The sequence below is a fragment of the Neomonachus schauinslandi genome, chromosome 5 (genome assembly GCF_002201575.2).
Source record: "Neomonachus schauinslandi chromosome 5, ASM220157v2, whole genome shotgun sequence".
Taxonomy (NCBI): Eukaryota; Metazoa; Chordata; class Mammalia; order Carnivora; family Phocidae; genus Neomonachus; species Neomonachus schauinslandi.
Genome location: NC_058407.1, coordinates 167,036,776 through 167,059,349, shown reverse-complemented (window position 1 = coordinate 167,059,349; position 22,574 = coordinate 167,036,776). Strand labels below are relative to the sequence as shown.

The 22,574-nt window shown below is 44.9% G+C and overlaps 1 protein-coding gene across 3 annotated transcripts; it reads right to left on the bottom strand.

The window, feature by feature from the left end:
* Nucleotides 1-1,013: 1,013 nt before the first annotated feature.
* On the bottom strand, nt 1,014-20,194 carry BCL7B (BAF chromatin remodeling complex subunit BCL7B). Of its 3 annotated transcripts, none has more exons than XM_044915141.1 (6): nt 20,017-20,194; nt 16,932-17,040; nt 5,438-5,534; nt 3,078-3,248; nt 2,256-2,335; nt 1,014-1,995 (listed from the first exon to the last, which is right to left on the bottom strand). In XM_044915141.1, the coding sequence occupies exons 1-6, from the start codon at nt 20,106-20,108 to the stop codon at nt 1,903-1,905; spliced, it is 642 nt and encodes a 213-aa protein (XP_044771076.1). In that variant the 5' UTR covers nt 20,109-20,194; the 3' UTR covers nt 1,014-1,902. The 3 variants fall into 3 exon arrangements, with proteins under 3 accessions (XP_044771076.1, XP_021556025.1, XP_044771077.1); XM_021700350.1 differs by having other exon boundaries at nt 16,965-17,040; XM_044915142.1 differs by lacking the exon at nt 3,078-3,248 and having other exon boundaries at nt 16,965-17,040.
* Nucleotides 20,195-22,574: the final 2,380 nt, after the last annotated feature.

Here is a 22,574-nt window from a genome sequence, read left to right as displayed (position 1 = left end):
ATTTTTCTTAATAATTCAAATGTGCATATGCATTGGGCCTACTGATACCCAGAGGCAGTTTTCTGAATTATTTGTAACTTGCATTGCTTGATGCTTCCTCTTGTCTTTTTCTTCTCTAACCCTTACCCCATCAAGATTCTGGGATGCTGCTGGAGATGGCTAGCCTGGATTCTTAGAGTATCAATGAGAAGTGGTGCTGAAGTGGCAGTCAACAAGAGAAGAGGATGGTTTCTACTACATCTTTTTCATCATCCCACATGCTCCTTCGTGGGCTCCACTCCAGCACTTCCCTACACTACACTACACTCTAGGAGGTTCTATGAAGAGGTCTACTCCCTTGCCAGCCTGTCTCCTAACGGACAGGATTCCTGGCCTCTGTGTAACGACTGCACAATATCGCGAATGTACTTAGTGCCACTGAGCTGTATACTTTTAAGTGGTTAAAATGGTAGATTTTGGGGCACCTGGGTGGCTCAGTCGGTTAAGCCTCTGCCTTCAACTCAGGTCATGATCTCATGGTCCTGGGATCGAGTCCCACATCGGGCTCCTTGCTCAGTGGGGAGCCTGCTTCTCCCCTGCCTACAGCTCCCCCTGCTTGTGCACTCTCTCTGACAAATAAATAAAACAAAAAAAAAATTATAAAATGGTAAATTTTATGTTATGTGCATTTTACCACAATATAAAAAAGTAAAAACATTCAGGAATGCCTCCCAAGGACCTGGATGCATGGCAAACACACATTGGCTGAATTCACTGTACACAGGGACAGAACTATAAATCAGACTACATGACAATTTCAAAGGGGGTCTCCAAATCATTTCTATCAGAAAATCCCTTTGTGGGAGTAAGACAATTGGCAGGCACTCAGCCCTTGCCCCCATGACCTTCGAGAATGAAGCACTCAAATACCAACAAGACGTATTTCAAATAGTTTAATTTTAAAAATATGCTATTCAGTGCTAAAATATGTCTTCACTCACTGTTGCCCATTTCCATTTTCTTAAACTTTTTTGAACAAAAAATAAAATCACAAAGTTCAATTAAACATGCAGATTTCAAAGAAGAGGGAATTTTCTAGAAAGTCTGAGCTGAATGAGTACTGTGGGGGGGTGGGTACTGCTGTCAGAACCTCAAATCCTTGCTGGGGCAGAGTCTGTGGCAGGAGGCAGGGGACCGTAGCAGGAGCAGGGGATGCTGGAATGAAATGTACAGGTGAGAACAGGGAAAGGGGTGTGGGTGTGTGTGTGTGGGTGTGTGTGTGTGTGTTGGGGGAAGAGGATGGTTATAGCAGGGGACAAAGGACTGTCAGCAGCTGGAGAGCCCATGAGAGGCACGATAACCTCAGGAATGGGCAGAAGTGCCAGGACAGCAGGAAACCTATCCAGACTTTTCTGCCCCCGTATAGAGAAGAGCCCTTCCCTTCCCTCCAAAGTCTCTACCAGGCCTTCAACAGCAGCTCACAGGTCCCTAGCCGGATGGGAAAATTCATGAATCTACAGTCTCCATTCAAGTAACCTAGGCACTCTCTTCTCTAGAGGGTGCCTTCCACATCTCTTTCCTCCTGTAGAAGCGCCAGCAGCTCAGTCCAGAGGTTCTGGAGCAGAGACTGCTTGCTACCCGGAGGTGACAGATGAACCTTGGGATGGCTGATGCTCCAGCCTATTTAGGGTGCAAAAAAGACATGAGTGCTCCTCTTCTCAGGAGCAAGCAGACACAGGTGCCAGGGACGGGAAGATGATGCTACAACCCCAAGTCCTATGTCCAACCTTCCAGCCCAGGAGGCTCCTATGTGCGGGCTCTGGACCCCAGTGCTTGCCCTTACCCCAGCAACAAAGCACGGCCAGAACCAGAATGCAATAAATAGAGGCAGGGGGCCAGGAGGCGAAGGGCGCCAGGACGGTGCTAGCTTTCTGATGCTGTCTGCGGCACCGGGGGCTGGTCCACACAGAAGCGTTTCAGGGGTGGGGCACTGGCGTCTTCCTCTTCCTCAATAACCTAGGAGCAGTCAGAGCATGGAATTATAATAGGGCCACCCCTCTCTACTAGAACCTCCCACCCACCCTGATTACAGCCCAGAAGAAGCTTACATCTGCAATCTTCTTGCAGATAAACAAACTTCTTCCCCTACCTTATAACCTGGAGACACCAGCGTCCCTTGCTGCCTCCCCAACCTATATTCGATGCTATAAGGTCCAATTCATATCAACAGAGTCCTTTTTTTTTTAGAAACTGGAAAACCCAGAGTGGTTCCTTACCTGTGTCTCTAGTGGAACTGGTTCTTCCTTTGTGAGGGTGGGAGGTTCATCAGCAACTTCTGAGGCAGGCAAGGAGGGCTCTGAAAAAGCAACAAGGTCAGGGGCGCCTGGGTGGCTCAGTCGGTTAAGCGTCCGACTCTTGATTTTGGCTCAGGTTATGACCTCAGGGTCGTGAAACTGAGCCCCACGTCAAGCTCCACGTGGAGCCTGCTTAAGATTCTCTGTGTCCCTCTCCCTCTCCCCGCCCCTCTAAAAAAAAAACCAAAAAAACAAAAAACAGCAAGATCAGTACAACTGCATAGCCTCCTGCCTCAAGCTGGGGGAGCTTCCCTAAGAGTTATGTGGTGGCTCGTTGGTGGAGGGCAACACTGGCTGGAGAGGCAATATATGTTATCAGAAAAAATGTGCAAGACACAATGCAAAGAGCATAATTTCTGAAGTCAGAAAGCATGAAACTGGAGACATCTGGTTCCACCAGTTACTAGCTGTGCGATCTTAGAGAAGCAATTTAACCTTTGTAAGACTCCACTTCCTCGTCTGTACAATGGAATAACACCTATTTCACAGGGTTTTTGAGAGAATTATACCAGGCATCGAATATGACAAGTGCCTTACACAGAGCCTGGCGCTCGATTATGTTGTTTTCTTCTTTCATTCTGTGAGAAGGGAAAATCAACCCTTCCCCAAAAAAGCCCAAACTGTTAACAGATGGTTCAAGCCTGTGAGGCCGGGGCACCTTCTCTAGCCTCTTCCTCTAAAGAAAAGAAACTTCAAGAGTACAGGCCCCTCCAAGCTGCTCGTCCTGGGTCGACGGTGACTCACCCTCGAGGATCTCCTGGCCCAGAGTAGGGGGCTGGGAGTCATCTGTGCGGAAGTCAGAGGTGTGTGCTGGGCTCAGGGACTCACTCTGCTGGGGGCTGGGGCTTGAGTTGGTGCTGCTGTCCACCTTGAGTTGATAGACATCGGATACAGAACTCTGGTTGCTATTTTCATCTGAAAACCAAACATGACAAAGGCAACAGCTGAGAGTAGTAATGTTTCTTGAGAGTAACTCGGTACAGAGCCAAGGGCCTGGTGTCTCCTCAGGCAGCCATGGGCACAAACAAATGCAATGATCGCTGCTCAGATGCCCCCTGAGCCAAAGGCAAACAAACAAAGGTAGAGCAAATGATCAACAGTCTAAGTTGATTAAACATTTTCTATTTCACAACATATATTCTAAGCACCAGATGCAGCCAAAATCTTTCAGTTTATGCCACACTGATATTTCAGGAAGGTCAGGACAGGCCTGGTAACCCCTCCTGTACACCCACCGGTTATAACCGGACCTGGTATCTTCTCACTACCCAGGGGAACGCGGTGACGCAGCGGTGCCTCTCAGCCTCTCCCACAACACAGGCTGTGGAGAAAATGCTCAACTCTGCCCGGCCTTCCTGGCTATCTCAAGGAGGGTGGTGGTATCTGGAGGTGGACACATAGGCCCTTCAGCGGCCCAGGCTCCACCTGACCACCTCAAGGACCAAGAAATTCCCACCGGGGAAGGTCTGTCTGAAGGCTGCAAGGCACCACCTGAGTTAAACACTCAGGAGGCAAAACCTCCTTCCTCCCCCTGACCTGCGGCAGCCGGTCACCCAGTCTGATCAGCCTGACTGCTCTGACATCTCTTCCTCTCCTGCCACCTGAGGGCAGGCCGCCTCCTCTCCGGCCTGGCCTCCTGCAACAGCCCCCCGACTGCACTTCCTTCAATCTCCTGTCCTCCCACCTGTACTTCACACCATCGCCGGAGTTATTCTAAATCCTTCCGGGGCTCTCTGCTGCCCAAAGGATATAATTCAAACTCCAGGGCTTCCCCGGGGCAGGCACAGATGGCCCTATCAGAACCTACAAAATCTTTCCTGATCTCCAGGCTCACTGCCGCTGACCTCCCACACTCAAGCCTCGACTCCAGCCACGCGGACTCACTGAGGCCCCGCTTCACACACAGGTGTCCGGTAGGACTGCTCTTTCCAGTCTTCCTGGAAAGCCCCGATACAGACCATTACTCAGCTCAAGCATCACCTCCTCTGTGAGCCCCGGGTCCCAGGCTCCCTTGGGTAGAAATGACCAGCTTCTCTATTATGCTCCTGTTGTATCCTACGCACACCTACACTCATTATTTTACACACCAATTTCCTTCCATTACACTCTGCAGGCAGGCTTTGTGGCTTACTTGCCCCGGGATTTCCAGTGCGGTACACAGTACCTGGCACACAGGAGTTCATGACATGTTCACTGAACAAAAGGGATGGGATGGTGGCCAGATTGAGGAAATGGAGCCTCATATGTCTCCCAGAGCTTTGTGATTATTGGACACCCCACACATAGCTAGAAAACTGTTCCCTTGTATTCCCCTTCTTCTATCATACTCGCCGACCTTGGGGGGGCGCTGGGGGAGAGGTCGAGGGGGGATACCTGCACGCTCCCAGTCTTGTTCCCAAGGGAAAATCATAAGCCTTTTCTAGTCTTTACTCCTACAAAGACCAGGATCTTCTACGCTAAAACGGAAGCAGCATTTTACCATAAAAAGAATAAAGCTCTGTCACTATTGAGCTTAGGCAAACACTTCTTCTCTGAGCATCGGCTTCCTTCGATAGGGCTGATGATAACTGCCTGCTTTACGTCACAGGCAAAACAAGAAGCTCAAGTGCAAGCCCTTCTGAACAGCAGCTGCCACGCAGGTGTGAAGGGTTCTCTGGGACTGCAGTGCCAACACAGGCGGGACATTTACCGAAGACCAGTTGGTTCAGGAGGTGGAACTTGGCTAAAAGTGGACAGGAGAGGCCCTGGCTTTGGGCAGCCCACTCTAAGGCACTATCATCGTAAAACATACCATCTAAAGAAAAGAGCTTCTGATCCAGAAAGCCAGGACCTAACATGGGGTCTGTCACTTACTGGTTATGTACCTTGAGATACAGAACTTCAGCTCTCTAAGCCTCGGTTTCCCTAAATGGCAAATGAAGCTCCAGTCATCTACCTTGCAGGGTTGCCGTGAGGTTTAGATGAAAAGCCGTGATGTAAAGTGCCAGCAAGATACCAGCAGAACAGCAAGCACTGAAGTGACACATGGAACTATTCTTTTCGTTATTAATGGGTTCATCTAAGTGCTGCTTTTCCTGCAAGGAAGACACATGGATGCAACTCACCCTGGAATTCAAGAAGAAGAGAGGAATTGGCTGAGGCATCAGAGGGAAAGCCATTAGGTTCCCGGGCTGCTGAACTGTTCGATTTTGACTTTTCTTTCTAGAAAAGGAAAAAAAGAGGAATATGACAGAGCCAAGCAGGAGACCCACAGAGAGGGAGAAGGGTGCTATGTGAGACACCACAGAAGTCTGGATTAGGACTGAACAGGAACAATGACAACAGTGTGAGAATCCAGGACCCAAGGAATAACAGAATCCTGGACAAGGTGTCCCCAAGCCTCAGTGTCTCTTCTCTATCTTGTAAAATGGATCCTGCCGGCACTAATATCATGACTCAGAAGTGAGAGGCAGATACACAGGCTTCCACTAGAGCTCCCTGTGGTTCTCTTCTGCTTTCTGCCCTGAGCAGAATGCTCTATCCCACCCTTCCCTATGTGGATGGAAGAGAAATACAGAGTACTCATTTGAGAAGGATTCCTGTTTTGGTAGCACAGCAGGAAAAAGGGAAAAAAACAGGCCTCTGATTGGACCCAGGAAGGAGTCGCTTTATATGTAACGCAAGCAGTGACAGGACAAAGGGGCCCTGCTAGCCTGATTACTGACCAATCAAGCCATCCATTCAGAATGACCATCCCATGTCTACCTCTGCCTACAACGTCATTTCCTTCAAGCAGGATGTAGGTTACACATGTGGGGAAACAGTGTGAAGGTAAGCACAAGCTTGTAAGAAACGAGCCCAAAGGAAAAGAAATAAATCCATCCAAACATTTCCAAATGAGAGCATCCCAACAGCCAAAAGTTTAAATCTGGGTAATCTCAAATTTACTAATTTATACTTTTTAAACACGTCTATTTATTATACATGCATTTAACTTGTTAATAACTCTCAATCCTCTCTGCAACGAATCAACTGCACACATTCATGTACCGCTTTCCCTTCATTTGTTTCATATGCAGATATGATTTTAATGCAATTACACTTCACATTTAACCAAAGAAGCTACATAAACACAGTTTTTAAAAATTTGTTTATTTATTTAGAGAGAGCACACACTTGAGCGGCGGCAGGGGGGCAGTGGGAGAGAGAGAGAATCCCAAACAGACTCCATGCTGAGCAGCAGAGCCCAATGTGGGGCTCGATCCTACAACACTGAGATCATGACCCGAGCTGAAATCAAGAGTTGGACACCCAACCGAGCCACCCAGGGGCCCCCAACCAAAAACTTTTAAATGTACACTGCATAGAGTTTGTGTCAATCTACTCTCTCGTCAGTGATGTCCCACTCCCTTGGATCCTTCCCACTTCTTCACCAATTTGATCATAATTTCCCATTTTCCTAATCTAGCAGGTCTATACTAGTACCTTAGAAGATGGCACTCTACCATGGACCACTGGAGGGCAGATAAACTGAGGGGCCTCAGCAAACACTATGAGAAGCCCTTGGGAGACACAAAGGGAGCTGGGTCCCGGGCAGGGAGAATTTCAATTAGGAAAGGGCCAGGAACTTACATGTGAGAAATGGGTTGGAGTGGAGAAAGGCTTTCTACCAGTGCCTCCCACTCCCCATTCACATGCCCAAGAGATTTAACTGCCTGACCTTTGGCCCTTGTGGATAATGGCACCACTAGAGCCAGGGCTAGATGAAAAATCAAGGGTGGCTCCAGAGCTGCCCTAACTTTCACCCACCAGCTCCCTGGGGCTGGCAATGACAAGGAAGGATGGTGGCTCCCAGATAAAGGTAGCACCTCAAGACTGGTACTAGGGAGTTCCCTGGGAGGGAGGGTAAGAAGGACTGGGGGCGAGGGAAAGGCTGAATCCTGAAGCTCACCCAATGACCTAAATTCACTGAGAGGAAGGAAAACCACAGCCTGGGCTTACATCCTCCCTCAGTTACATATTGCTAGCCAAGGCAGCTCAGAGTCCCCAGGGAACAAAAAATGAGTGCACAGAAAAAACTCGCCAGACACTGGAAGAAACAAGCACCATTAAAGACAATAAATAGAACAAGCTGTACCAGAAGAAGGAGACTAAGAGGACACAAGAATTTAAATAAAACAGTAAGTCTCGGGGTACCTGGGTGGCTCAGTTGGTTGAGTGTCCGACTCTTGATTTCGGCTCAGGTCATGACCTCTGGGTGATGAGACTGAGCCCCCGCATTGGGCTTGGGGCTGAGCATGGAGCCTGTTTAGGATACTTTCTCTCCCTCTCTCCTTCTCCCCTCCCCCTCAACTGGTGTGTGGCACTCTCTCTCCCAAAAAAAAAGAAGAAAAGAAAAAAAAATTTTTAAATAGTACGTCTCCTCAGAAAGATAAGGATACTGGAAAGTTGTTTTGAAGAACCACCAACTGAGGAAATTTGGTATGAATAATGTAATTGTTGAAAATAAAAATTAAGTGAATGAGTCTAGTAGGAGAAACAGATACAGCTGAAAATGAGCAAACACTGGGTTGAGAAATCAGAATACATGAGAAAAGAATGAAGAGATGAAACAAATGAGAAGAAAGGGAAAAACGAAGCTAGATATGAACATCACAGGATATTCTTACAGAAGTCCTAGGAGAGCAAAGACAGGGAAGAAATTCTAAGTTTCCAGGAATACAAGAGGACCACCTAGGAAGAATCAAGGAGAATTAGACCGACACTAGATTGGTCAATAGCAACACCAGAAGCACAACAACTGAGTAATAGTTTCAAAATGCTGAAAGAAAACCCAGAATTTCAGACGTAGGTAAAATAATCAGTTAAACATAAAAAATGAAACAAGAATATTTTCAAGAGTAAAAAGACATTTTCAGAAAGTTTTCTCCACAAAAGCTCTCTTCGACAAAACTCTTGAAAGATACGTTGCAACAAGAAAAGAAATGAATCTAGGAGAAAGCAATAATAAATAGGTGCAAAGGGTATATAATCTGTAACATTTACTTTGTCTAACTAAGCATTGACTAAAATAAGAAACATCTGTAAAAACTGAAATATCTGGGGGCGCCTGGGTGGCTCAGTCGTTAAGCGTCTGCCTTCGGCTCAGGTCATGGTCCCAGGGTCCTGGGATCGAGCCCCGCATCGGCCTCCCTGCTCGGCGGGAAGCCTGCTTCTCCCTCTCCCACTCCCCCTGCTTGTGTTCCCTCTCTCACTGTGTCTCTCTCTGTCAAATAAATAAATAAAATCTTTAAAAAAAAAAACCTGAAATATCTGAATATCTGATCTGAAATTCCAGTCAAAACTAGGGACAGGTTAGGGATGGAAGTGGGGGAGGGGTGAAGGAGAAGCAGTTAAAAATGTGTTATGGGTGTTACCAGGTTCCAAGGGTAAAAGCAAATTTTTTTTTTTAAGATTTTATTTATTTATTTGACACAGAGAGAGACAGCAAGAGAGGGAATACAAGCAGTGGGAGTGGGAGAGGGAGAAGCAGGCTCTCCGCTGAGCAGGGAGCCCGACGTGGGGCTCCATCCCAGGACCCTGGGATCATGACCTGAGCCAAAGTCAGATGCATAACCAACTGAGCCACCCAGGCACCCCTAAACGCAGATTTTGATAAGCTTCATACATTGACATGGAAGAATAGTAAGTATAAGTCTTATTAAGTTAGAGGTAGGCAATAGAAAAACGAAAACAGAATGCAGAACTTGCAAATCAGCAAAGAAAAATTTGTCTAGCCATCATGAAGCAAAGAGAGAAAAAAAGTGTATTATGGTAAAAATCCTTGTCCATATTAATAGAATTTTTATCTGGTCACACTTCCCCAGCCTTCCTGGCCACTAGATGTCATACAAGCTATTACAAACACACATATGTCCTGAGGCAATTTCTAGGAGACTCCTACTAACATTCATGAAAATTCTATCGGCCCATCCTTCCACTCCTCTGCTACTTAGAGCCTAAATGTGTAGAATGAATGGCTGGATCTTGACCTTGGAATACAAGGTCAAAACTAGAGCAGAGGAATGGGGAGTTACTTAACGGGTATAGAGTTTAGTTTTGCAAGATGAAGAAGCCTAGAGATTGACTGCACAAGGTGAATGTACTTAATACCACTAAACTGTACACTTAAAACACAAAAATAAAAAAATACACTGTACACCTAAAAATGGCTAAGATGGTAAATTTTATGGTATGTTAAACTAAAATTAAGAGTCATTACTCTCTAAAAAAGTTAAAAAAAAAAAAAAAAAAGGATCAGAAAGGTTGGAAGAAACCTGGGCCCTGGGGACTTCTGGAGCAGAACCACACCAGCCCTGGACTACATGCTTCTAAGCACTAGCCTTAGAGGGATTAAGAAAAAGAGTAAAATAAACTTCTTAAACTACTGCTATTTTGAGTTTTCTGTCACCCACAGCGAAACTTAATGCTAATACACCCAATAAACAAAAAACATGAAACAGGTGACAAAAAAGAATTTCACGACACACTAATCCAACATAAATCAAAAGAAGACAGGGTAGGAATTGTAGTATCAAATAAAATCGAATTTGAGGAGAAAGTTTTGGATATAAGGGACAAAGAAGGACATTATATACTAGTAAAATGAATGACAAGACAAGATGACATCATAATAATGGCATAATCATATAAATATATCAAAAACAGAGCTTCAAACATGACAAGTGACTCATCAGCCATGAAGAAGCAAACATATCAACAATTTCACACACCCTTCTCAGAAACATAATAGGACAAACATACAAAAAATAAGCAAAGATACAGAAGATTTGGGTTAACATAATAAATGCTTCAATTGTTTAATTTCATACCTAGAGTGTATATTTGTTTTAATCACAAGTGAATGGTCCGAAAATCAATCGTGTACCAGACAAGATCACAAAAAAAGTCCCAATAATCCCAAAGAACTAATATCCTACCAATTCAATAAAATCAGTACACCAATTTTTTTTTTTTTAAAGATTTTTTATTTATTTATTTGTCAGAGAGAGAGAGCACAAGGAGGGGGAGCGGCAGGCAGAGCAGTAGAGGGAGAAGCAGGCTCCCCGGCGAGCAAGGAGCCCGATGTGGGACTCGATCCCAGGACCCTGGGATCATGACCTGAGCCGGAGGCAGACGCTTAACTTAACGACTGAGCCACCCAGGTTCCCCAGTACACCAATTTTAAAAAGATAGTTAAAGAACAATCTCACATATCTAGAAATTAATATTCATTCTATTAGTGCTTGCTTTGGCAGCACATATACTTAAAAAAAAAAAAAGAAAAGAAACATTCTATTAAATAAACTTTGGATTAAAGAGGAAACCAAAAAAAAAAAAAAAAATAAAGAGGAAACCAAAGAGGAACTTATGAAAAACTTAAAACTTAATTACACTATCGATGACATTTTGACATTCATATATGTCAAAATTTGGGAGAAGACTAAAGTGAAATGTATTTTATTTTTAACTAATCTCTATGCCCAATGTGGACCTCAACTCACGACCCTGAGATCAAGAGTCGCATGCTCTAAGGAGTGAGCCAGCTGGGCACCCCAAAAGCGAAATATATTTTTTAAAAAAGAAGGGGTGCCCACCTGGCTCAGTCGGAGGAGCGAGTGAGTCTTGACCTTGGGGTTGGGAGTTCAAGGCCCACGCTGGGCACAGAGATTACTTAAATAAATAAAACTTTAAAAAAGTATAAAAAGGGGCACCTGGGTGGCTCAGTGGATTAAGTGTCTGCCTTCAGCTCAGGTCATGATCCCAGGATCCTGGGATGGAGCCCCACATTGGGCTCCTTGCTCAGTGGGGAGCCTGCTTCTCCCTCTTCCACTGCCTACCACTCCCCCTGCTTGTGTTCTTTCTCTCTGTCAAATAAGTAAAATCTTAGAAAGGAAGGAAGGAAGGAAAGTAAAAAAAACAAACAAAAACAAAAAACTTAGAAAAAAAGAGCTAAGTTCAAAACAAGGAGCTAGAAAAAGAACAACAGAGTAAACCCAATAAAACAAAACAGGAAATTACAATGGCAAAAACTAATAAAATAGAGAACAAAGCAAACAAAAAAAAAGATCAACAAAAATTACATTTTTTATTTTTATTTTAAAGATTTTATTTATGTATCTGACACAGAGAGAGAGAGAGAGATGGCATGCACACACACAAGCAGAGGGAGAAGCAGGCAGAGGGAGAGGGAGAAGCAGGGAGCCCAATGTGGGACTCGATCCCAGCACCCTGGGATCATGACCTGAGCCCAAGGCAGACACTTAACCGACTGAGCCACCCAGGCGCCCAAAACATTTTTTAAATAGACTTTACGAGAGACAGTAAACCAGATCATATTATGGAAAAAACACAAATAACATGTAAAAGAGGTAAAATAATTACCAATATAACAAAGACTTTAAAGTACGTAAGAAAAGCACAAATAACTACATACGAATACGTGTGAAAACTCTGATCAGTGTTCAGGGTATTGCTGGCATCTGAACAGGCCAATTAATTCCTCATTATACAAGACTGAGTCATGCACTGCCAGAGTTAGCATTACTGGCCAACCGAAAAGTGCCCTGCCTCATTTCTAAACACAACTGGGGAAATGAAGAAAGGGGAGGACCTAGCACTGAACCCTATTAAAGAACTAATGGCCTATTTGCATTGGATAAATTTCTAGGAAATATATAAAATGCAAAATAAGTACCAAAAAAAAGAGAAAACCTAAATGCATCAATCACCATTAAAGCTACCATGATGATAGTTAACATCCCTCCACCAAAGGCCCAGAAAGTACTAAAGGTGACTTCTACCAAACTTTCTCATTTTATACCAATTGTTCTAGAAATCAAAAGAGGGGAAATTGCCTAATTTGTTTTAGGAGGCGAATGTAATCTTAATACCATAACAAGGTAAAGACAGCATAATAAAAGAAAACTGTAGACCAATTTCACTTATGAATCAGATGCAAGTATCTTAAATGAAATATCTGTGAATTAAACACCACATTCTATGGGGGGAAAAGAAAGCATATCCAAGTAGAATTTCTCTTAGGCATACAAGAATGTAAAAGTTTCAACATCAGATGCTTTATTAATATAATTCACCATACTAATACATTACAGATTAGAGGAGGAAAATTGCATGCCGGATAAAGCCCAACATCTATTCATAATTTTTTTAAAGATTTTATTTACTTATTTGACAGAGAGAGACACAGCGAGAAAGGGAACACAAGCAGGGGGAGTGGGAGAGGGAAAAGCAGGCTTCCCGTGGAGCAGGGAGCCCGATGCGGGGCTCCACGCAGGGCTCCATGCAGGGCTCAATCCCAGGATCCTGGGATTATGACCTGAGCCAAAGGCTAACACTTAACAACTGAGCCACCCAGGCGCCCATCTATTCATAATTTTTAATGAATCTTAGAAAACTAAAAAGAGAAGAGAATTTTTATTTTATAAAGGCTATCTTCCCAAAAACCTACAGCAAGGCAGAAAATTCGTCCTACTTAATAAATACTAAATTTATAATTTAGATAAATTATATATAAATTAATATAATTAAGTATAATTTAATATAATATTATAAATAAAAGTCACACTAGCCCAGGAGTTAATACACTTTCCAGGAAGAAATAAACAACAACAAAACAGAATGGAGAACTCAAAAACATCTAGATATGAATATGGCACACAACAGAGATGACATCACAAATCAAGAGAGAAAGGATAGGTTATTTAGTAATAGTATTAGGGCAAATAGCTCTCTGTATGATGGAAAATTAAAATTAGATTCGTATCTCCATCATTAAAAAATATATACAAAACGTAGCAGGAGATGGAGACATTCTTTATGACCATGCAGTGGAGAATAATTCTGAAACAAGACTCAAAAAGCAAAAACCTTAAGAAAAAGTTGATTAATTCAACACAAAAAAATTAAAGGCCTGTTACTGACAAAGTTATCAGACAGGCAACATGTCAGACAGAGATATCTGCAAGGTACAAATCTGACCGGAGTTTTCTGTGTCTAGGATATCAACGAATCCATGCAACTCAGAAAGGTAAAGACAGGAAACCCAAAACAAAAATACGCAAAAGAAATCAGAGAAGAGGATATTCAAATGAATTCAAAAAGGAAATCTGAATGGAAACCTGAAGAGATGAAATCATCCACCTCATAAGTAATCAGGGAAATGTAAAATAAACAAAGAGATCTAGCAGCCTGGCAGGACTGATAGTATCAAATGCTGGTGAAGTTGTAGAAATGGGAAGCCCCTGGCACTCCCAGGGAAGTACTAACTACACTGGTGCAGCCCTTCTGGGGAGAGAGTGGGCAGCAGTTGCTTTTTTTTTTTTTTTTTTAAGATTTTATTTATTTATTTGACAGAGCGAGCGCACAAGTAGGGGAGCAGCAGAGGGAGAGGGAGAAGCAGGCTCCCCACTGAGCAGGGAGCCCGACATGGGGCTCGATCCCAGGACTCCAGGATCATGACCCACACGGAAGGCAGACGCTTAATGACTGAGCCACCCAGGCGTCTCTCGGGCAGCAGTTATTAAAAACAATTGGTGGGGCGCCTGGATGGCTCAGTCGTTAAGCGTCTGCCTTCGGCGCGGGTCATGGGCCCAGGGTCCTGGGATAGAGCCCCACATGGGGCTCCCTACTCAGCGGGAAGCCTGCTTCTCCCTCTCCCACTCCCCCTGCTTGTGTTCCCTCTCTCGCTGTGTCTCTCTCTGTCAAATAATAAAATCTTTTAAAAATAAATAAATAAAAATTAAAACAAAACAAAAAACAATTGGTATGTACACCCTTAATAGCAATCCCACTCCTGGGTATTTGCCCCACAAGTCATCCAGAACAATGGTGTAAGGGATGTCCACTGCAGTCATCTGTGCTCCCAAAAACCTGGAGGCAACACACAGAAACAGACCCATATTCAGACACTTGAAATATGACAAAGGTGGCTCTACAGAGCGGGAGGAAAAAAAACAGTCTTTTCAATAAATGGCGCTGGGACAAATGCACATCCAGGTGGAAAAAAATGAAATCGGGCCACTACTTCAAAATACACAAAAATCAATGCCAGGTATGTTACAAATGGGGACTGAATAATGAACTTGTAGAAGACTACATGGAAGATTATCTTTGTGGCCTTGAAGAAGGAAAAGATTTTAAGATATTTAAAAGTACTAACTATAAAGGAAAAGATTATTTTGTCTACATTAAAATTAACAACTGTGGGGCACCTGGGTGGCTCAGATGGTTGAGCATCTGCCTTTGGCTCTGGTTGTGATCCCAGAGTCCTGGGATCGAGCCCCACGTCCCGCTCCTGGCTCAGCGGGGAGCCTGCTTCTCCCTCTGCCTCTCCCCCTGCTCATGCTCTCTCTCTCTGCATCTCTGTGTCTCGAATGAATAAATACAATCTTTAAAAAATAGTAATAATAAAATTAACAACTGTGACTCAAGGCAGCCTACAGAAAGTGCAAAGGCAAGCCGTGGAATGGAAAAAGATTGGGATAGTATATAATTAATAAAGGGTTTCTATCTAGAACACAGAGAATTCCTACTAAGTCATAAGGAAAAAATAATCAAATGGATTAAAGAGGCATTTCCTGAAACAGAAAATCCCAAAGGTTCAATCCTAAACATTGAAAAGGTGCTCAAACTTGTTGGTAACCACATACTTAGTCAGCAAATTAAAATCACAAGATATTTTTACATATGAGTAACAATACCAATGTTGATGAGGATTCGAAGCTATGAGAACTCTCCTATTTCTGGTGGGAATACAGATTGGTACAATCACTTTGAGAAACAGTTTAGCATTAGCTACTATAGGTCAAAATACGCATACTCTAAGACCCAGCAATTCCACTCCTAAGAATATATCCTAGGAAAACCCACGCATTTGCTGACCCATATACTGAATAAGAACGTTCACAGGAACATTGTTCCTACTACCCTAAACTGGGAATAATCCAAATATCCATCTACAGGAGAATTAGAGAGGTAAATCATGGTACAGGCCTATAATAAAATTCCATACAGCAATGAAAAGGGACAAATGGCTCCAAAGAAAACATGGATGAATTTTACAAACATAATACTGAGCAAAAAAAGGAAGACACACAAAAATAGATAGATGATGCTGTTTATATAAAGTTAAAAGTGTTTACAAATGAGTAGAGAAGTGATAAGAGAAGCAAAAGTAGGAGAGAGATTTCCTCTGGCGAGGGAGGGGAAGCTGGGAAAAGTCAAACAGAGGTCTCAGGAAGTTGGCAATGCTCTGTTTTTTGACCTGGGTGGTTTTTACAAGGGTGCTAGTTTAATGTTTCTTCATTATACCATACATTTATGTTTTTTATACTTTTCTGTATGTGTTTTATATTTGAGCTTTTTGAAAACAATTAGGGAAAAAAAGTTGGAGACAATCTGGGTGTTTACCGCTCAGGGAAGGTGTAGATAAATGTGGCCACTGCATGTAAGAGAATGAAATGCAAGATTCAAAGGTAGTAACTCTACTTACAATTACAGAAGTGTGGACAGTTCTCAAAAACAAAGTTGAACAAAAGAAAAGAAACAAGTTTTTAGCACAATGCTCTATAAATTTTAAAATACAAACATGATACAATGCCATGTATTTTTCTTTCCTTCTCTTTTTTAAAGATTTCTTTCTTTCTTTCTTTCTTTTTTTTAAGATTTTATTTATTTATTTGAGACAGAGAGAATGAGAGACAGAGAGCACGAGAGGGAGGAGGGTCAGAGGGAGAAGCAGACTCCCCGCCGAGCAGGGAGCCCGATGCGGGACTCGATCCCGGGACTCCAGGATCATGACCTGAGCCGAAGGCAGTCGCTTAACCAACTGAGCCACCCAGGCGCCCCTTCTTTATTTATTTTAGAGAGAGCGAGCGAGAGCGTGCAAGCACGAGCTCGAGGGGCAGAAGGAAAGGGAGGAAGAATCTGAAGCAGACTGTACAGAGAGTGCAGAGCCCGATGTAGGGCTCGATCTCACAACCCTGAGACCAAGACCCAAGCCGAAACCAAGAGTTGGATGCTCAACTGACTGCACCCCCCATGTGCCCCAATGCTATGTATTTTTCAAGAATACACAGCTATCCACATAAACGCATGGAAGAGGAATTAGGAAAGTATATATACATATAAAACACACAGAATACACTATAGTGGCTAGCTAATCAGGTAAGAGCAGGAGTTAGCAAGCTGCTTCTTACAGGGCCAGCTAAGAAATATTTTAGGCTTTGCAGGCGTGTAGGTCTTATGGCAACTACTCAACTCTGCCATTATAACTCAGAAGTAGACACAGACAATAAGGAAACCAACGGGCATAGCTGTGTTCCGATAAAACCATATTGACAATCACAAGGAGCAGCCCTAGGCTGTGGTTCACCAAGCCTTAGAAAAAAGGAATGGGTTAAGAAAAGGGAATAAAGGGGAGAAATAATAAAGTAAGAGAGGCTTTGCATGGATCAACCACACAGGGTGCCTTTAAGTACTTTCAACTCAATTTTGGGAAATAAATTCCTTTATAATTAAAAGACAATTAAGGAAAGAACAAAAGGAAGTAAACAGTACCTTTTTGTTGTTTTGATTATCTTCCACACTTACCTCCTTGCTATCTGTCACAGGAACCCATTTAAATATCCTAAGGGACGTGTCACCCACGGTCACCCACTTTTTCTCCCTGAAAGAAAGACATTTCTTAAAACCGAAAATAATGAAACATTTTTTGTTCATAATGTGATTTTCTACTTCTCAGATCGATCATTCCTTCAATCTCTTAAAAAATTTTTTAATTTAAGTTTATTTAATTTCAGTCATCTCTACACCCAACATGGGGCTCAAACACACAACCCCGACATCATGAGTCACATGCTCTTCCAACTGAGCCAGCCACATGCCCCAAGCTCCTTCAATCTTAAATGCCTTCTAAACTTACTTCCCATCCAATTATACCTATACCTTACCTTGCCAAATCATCCCTTCCAGAAAGACTTCTCTATCAAATTCCTTTGGCTCTGAAACTTGCCTTTTCTCAGTGTACCAAAGCTCTTTTTACCTCCCAGACTACACCCATATTGAGTACTAGCACATTTTCACACTCAGGTATCTACCTGGCATTACTTCTTTATTTTTCAAAAATTTATTCAATTCCACTGATATTTATAAAGCCCTGTTATACCAGGCCCTACAGGAGATAAAGAATGTGTAAGATACGGTCCCACATAGGAGCACATAGGAATAAAAAACTAAGTAAGGACATCATTGTGATACATGAAGGTGATAAGGAAGTTGAAAAGTAGGCTGAAAGACGGTAAAACTGGGCTATGTCATAGAAGGAGAATTCTTAGGACTCCTGTGTAACTCTATGTTGAAACACGATTCCATTTAGAAATAATCACAGGTGCAGGATAAGATGCTTTTTTTTTTTAATTTTATTATGTTATGTTAGTCACCATACAATACATCATTGGTTTTTGATGTGGTGATCCACGATCCATTGTTTTCATATAATACCCAGTGCTCCATGCAGTACGTGCCCTCCTTAATACCCATCACAGGGCTAACCAACCCCCCCCCCCCTAAAACCCTGTTTGTTTCTCAGAGTCCATAGTCTCTCATGGTTCATCTCTCCCTCCAATTCCCCCCCACCCCCGCCATTTTTCCCTTCCAGGATAAGATGCTTCTAATTCTTACACTGGTTTCTGAAAGAGGTGAAGACTGGGCCACGAAAAGAGTGCTTTAAGGTTTTATCTTACAGAGAAAATTACTTTTGAGATAAGCCTTAAAAAAAATAAGCCTAAAAAAAATTTGCCCTATTTGGGGAAATGCAAGTGACATTCTTGAATAAGGACTAGATTACGGACAAGCAGAGTTGGGGAGTCTGAAGTATGACTTCTGAACTGGTCAATTCCAAATGTGAGGTTACAAAAAAGCAAACAAAAAAAAACTGTTGTGACTGCTGATATTGATGATGCTGTTCAGCAAACAGAAAGAAGAATGAACACAGACTTAGGAAATTGAAATTAATTCCTGGACAGACCACTCCACTTCCTCACTGATTCAACAAATACTATACATGACCCTGTGCTAGACCCTGGGCACGCAGGCAGCAAGATGTACAGTTCCTAGCTTCACAGAGCCTCATTCCAGTTGGAAACTGACATCAAACAACTCATTTCATAGTCACTTAATCATTAGGTTTAACCACATCAAATTGCCACTTCTGTTAAGTTAAAAAGTCAAATATAGGAAATGTCTTATGATTCAATCTAATACAATTGTGGAAAGTTCTATGAAGGGGACCTGATTTAGATTAGGGATCTTGAAAGGTGTCCCTCGAGAAAGCATTTTTATACAGAGCTAGGAGTTAACTAGGCGAGCAGGAGGAGAGGGCAGAGGATGTCCGGCAGCATGTCAGCCAGCAACCCCCGGAAAGAGGACAATTTGAGCCAGTCTGGTGAGGCGGCAAGCACCATCTTTGGTCTCTAACCTAAGAGCAAGAAGAGGTCACCGAAGCATTGTTTCTATAACAGGGGAGTACTTCGATAATATTTACACTTGAGAAAAGTGAAATCACTGAGTGCAATGTGACAAATAGACTGGGTAATGAAGCAAGCTAAGAGTTCCAGGTGAGAGAGGATGGTCGTCTGGTCTAGGCTCGGTGGGCAGAGATGGCCAGAATAGAAAGGTGTGGTGATTCTTAGGTTTCACCTAAAAACCCTAGGAGGATTAAATTTGGAGGGGGAAAAAATCATTAATTATTTAACTAATATGTAGGAGTCCCAACTACATATAAAACCCTTATATACAAAGAGGAAGAACTTGTGGGGAAATGAACAAATAAACACGCAAAAAAAAAAAAAAAAATCCAAGGTAATAATGCCCCTATAGGGGGTGGAGGTCTTGGGAAGGAAGACTTCCTGGAGGGAGCTAACCCCTACCTGGGTTTTAAAACTATTACTAGTAGTCAGCCAGAGAAAAGGACTCAAGAAGTTGGAGCAAACAGTTGGCTGTTAATAATGCATCGGAGTTCCTGATACAAAACAGGCGGTCAACCGGCCCGCCGTTTCCAAATGAGGGTAGGTCTCGACTCCTTCACCAACAACTCGCAGCCCCAAGAAAAAGAAAGCCACACAGTTGGTTCCGTGTGGGCCAGTATTGGGGGAAAGAGAGGGGTTTACATTCCGATGACCACGCCTGCTCTCGTCACAAGAGCTCTCACCAAACTTAAAACGAGTTAATACATAGAGCGCTCGGTCTGGCCGGCGGGAACCCCCCAGAGATTGTTAGCTATTATACGCAGCGGCTGAGAACGCGAAAGGCTCCTGAGACCCGCGGCCGCGGGGAGGAAGCCGCGGGGTCCTGCGTGCGACCAAAGCGCCGAAGCCCCAGCGCTGCCGGAAGCCGGCAGCCCCTCCGGGAAACGCTCGGCCCTCCGGCAGGTGGGCGGGCCCGCGAGCCGGGCGACCCCCTGATTGGTGGCAGTCGGCGCGCCCTCTGACCTCACGCCGACGCGAGCTGCACCCTCCTCCCGCCTTCCCCCGCTCCCCCCCTCCCCCCAAGCGTCTGCGGGTCGGCTCCCACCCCGCCAGCCAGTCCGCCCTCCTCTGGGCCTGGGCCGGCGACTCCGCCGGCACCCTCGGGCCCGACCCCTCACCATTTCCGCACTTTCTCGATGGCCGCCATCACCTTCTTGATGTCGTCCTTGGCCCGACTGCGGGTCTCGGCCCGAACCGACCGGCCCGACATGGCGGCAGCGGAGCCGCGGGGGCCGGGACACTGCTCCCAAGACACGGGGAAGCGCGCCTCACGCGCCGCCGCCCGCCCGCCGCAGCAGCGTCACCGCGGCCGTCGCCCCCTCCGTGCGCGCGTGCGCGAGGAAGCGCGCGCACCCGCCCGCCTCTTGGGGCTCGAAGCCTCAGCGCGCCTGCGCGCCCCGCCCGGGGCGGCCCTCCCTGGGCGCCCCGGGAGTCCCCTCGGCCCCCAAGCAGGCCGGGGTACGCGGCAGGCGGGCGGCACGTGCTGCGGGACAGGCGAGGTGCGAGGCGCTCACAGTGTGGTCCCTGGCTCTCAGGGGGTTTGGAGGTTGGAACCTTTGTCCTCTGGCCATGGTTGCTGCCTTTACCTATGTTTTAGGCACTTGACCCTCACAGGTGCTTGGTTCTGTTGCCTCTCATCTCCAGCGCCCTTGCTTTCCAGATAATACTGCTGTGCTCTAACCATAGAATTTCACACCTTTCTTCCGAACTTCGCAGACACTTGTTCCCTAGCTGGAATTCTCTCATCGCTTTACCTGGTGAACTGACCACTTACTCTTCTAACATCCAGATCCAGCTCAGAGGAGCCTTCCCCTGATAGTCTCGGGTTACACACTTAGCACTCTACAGCACTGTCTGATTTAATTCGGCAGTCGTTAACCGAGTGGTGCCTGCATTGTACAAGGCTATGTGGTCAATGCTGAGGACAAAATCTGGGTTTTTGCCTTCAAAGAGCTTCCAGTTTAGAACATGTAGACCAGAAAACAGGTGTTTAAAATGCCATTTTATGGGGCACTTGGGTGGCTCAGTCGTTAAGTGTCTGCCTACAGCTCAGGTCATGATCCCGGAGTCCCCAGAGTCCTGGGATCGAGCCCCGTATCGGGCTCCCTGCTCAGCAGAAAGCCTGCTTCTCCCTCTCCTGCTCCCCCTGCTTCTGTTCCCTCTCTCGCTTCTCTCTCTCTCAAATAAATAAATACAATCTTTAAGTTAAAATAAAATGCCATTTTATAAATGATAGGCTGAAGTAAGCTCAAGGTGCTATGACAGCCCTAATCCAAATGAGGGGTGTCCAGAGGCTTCTGGGAAAATAAAACCTTGAAGCTGACCTCTGAAAATAGGGTACATGCAGGGCCTGTGTCCACACATTGTAGAACATGCTCAGTAAATGTTTGGGTGAATGTTTAATTTTGAGTGCAGCTCCCTTCCTTCCCCCACCCCCAACACCACCACAGGCATTTATTGATGCCTGCAGTATTTAGGGAGGGCTATATAGTAACTGCCTCAGGAGACATAAAGGAGGCAGGTGACAGTTTGCATTGATTAGTTGGTAGTGGCTACTTCTCTCGCCTCTAGAGAAACTTCCTTCTGTGTGCCCCAGAGAAATGCCTAGCTAACTCTGAACTTGACACAGCCTCTGACCATGTTCAGGCTTTCATGACTGACTAACATCATGATTTGATAAGCATATGCTGCCTTGCTAATGAGAGGCCCGGGAATAGCATCTACCTGACTGAGGACTGGAAGAGCTGAACCAGCATGTGGAGCGAAGGGATGATTCCAGAACTAATGGGATAAAGGTGGCACATGTGTTTCTCAAGCCCAACTCATCCAAAATAACTCAATGTAAGTACTGCCTGAGCACCCGTTAAATGCCCTACAGCATACAGGACACCGTGTGATGCCAAGATGAGTAAGACACACTCCCTGCCCTTGAGGTGAGGGTAAGGAAAGCAGGAGGAAAAGAAAACACAAGGCAGAACATGGTAAGTGTCCTGAAAGAAGCCAGCTCTCTAGGATTCTCCCAATACTGTTCACAGATCCCCTCCTGTAGGCACACAGCTCAACAACCTCTGGCAGTTATGTCTAACTTCTCTCTCTCCCTTGTCCCAGTGCTGGCCAGCCTCCTCGCTGAGGGTTCTTGCCTACAGCTTCTCTCTACTCCAAGGCCCACTGCTCCTTCCAGAAGTACCCTAGCGTCCTACACCCATCTCGCCTCCAGCCCACCCCGCTCGTCAGCCACTGTCCTCAGGCCATCCCCTGCCCTGAACACCCAATGAGCTCCCTGTTTTCTGCCCACCTTTGTCCACCAAGCCGTATTCCCCACCTCATCTCTACTGGAGCTCCTGCATAAGAGAATGATCAAAGTGGGTACCTACCGACTACTCCCCACGGGCCACACAAATGCCCTCTGTTGACATCCTTTTCTTTGAAAAACATTGCACCTTGGGGTGCCTGGGTGGCTCATTTGGTTAGGTGTCTGACTCTTGATTTCGGCTCAGGTCACGGTCTTGGGGTCCTAGGATCGAGCCCCGTGTTGGGCTCCATGCTCAGCGGGGAGTCTGCTTGAGGATTCTTTCCCTCTCCCTCTGCACCCCCCCTTTCTCTCTCTCTCTCTAAAATAAATAAATCTTGGGCGCCTGGGTGGCTCAGTTGGTTAAGCGACTGCCTTCGGCTCAGG

Bases quoted from the DNA above. Each gene is read 5' to 3' on its own strand.
- BCL7B (XM_044915141.1), bottom strand. From the start codon at position 20,108: ATGTCGGGCCGGTCGGTTCGGGCCGAGACCCGCAGTCGGGCCAAGGAC. The intron at 5,535-16,931 runs GTACTGTTTACT...TTCCTTTTCTAG, and splicing joins ATAATCAAAACAACAAAAAG to AAAGAAAAGTCAAAATCGAA. The intron at 2,336-3,077 runs GTGAGTCACCGT...TTGCTTTTTCAG, and splicing joins GGGCCAGGAGATCCTCGAGG to AGCCCTCCTTGCCTGCCTCA.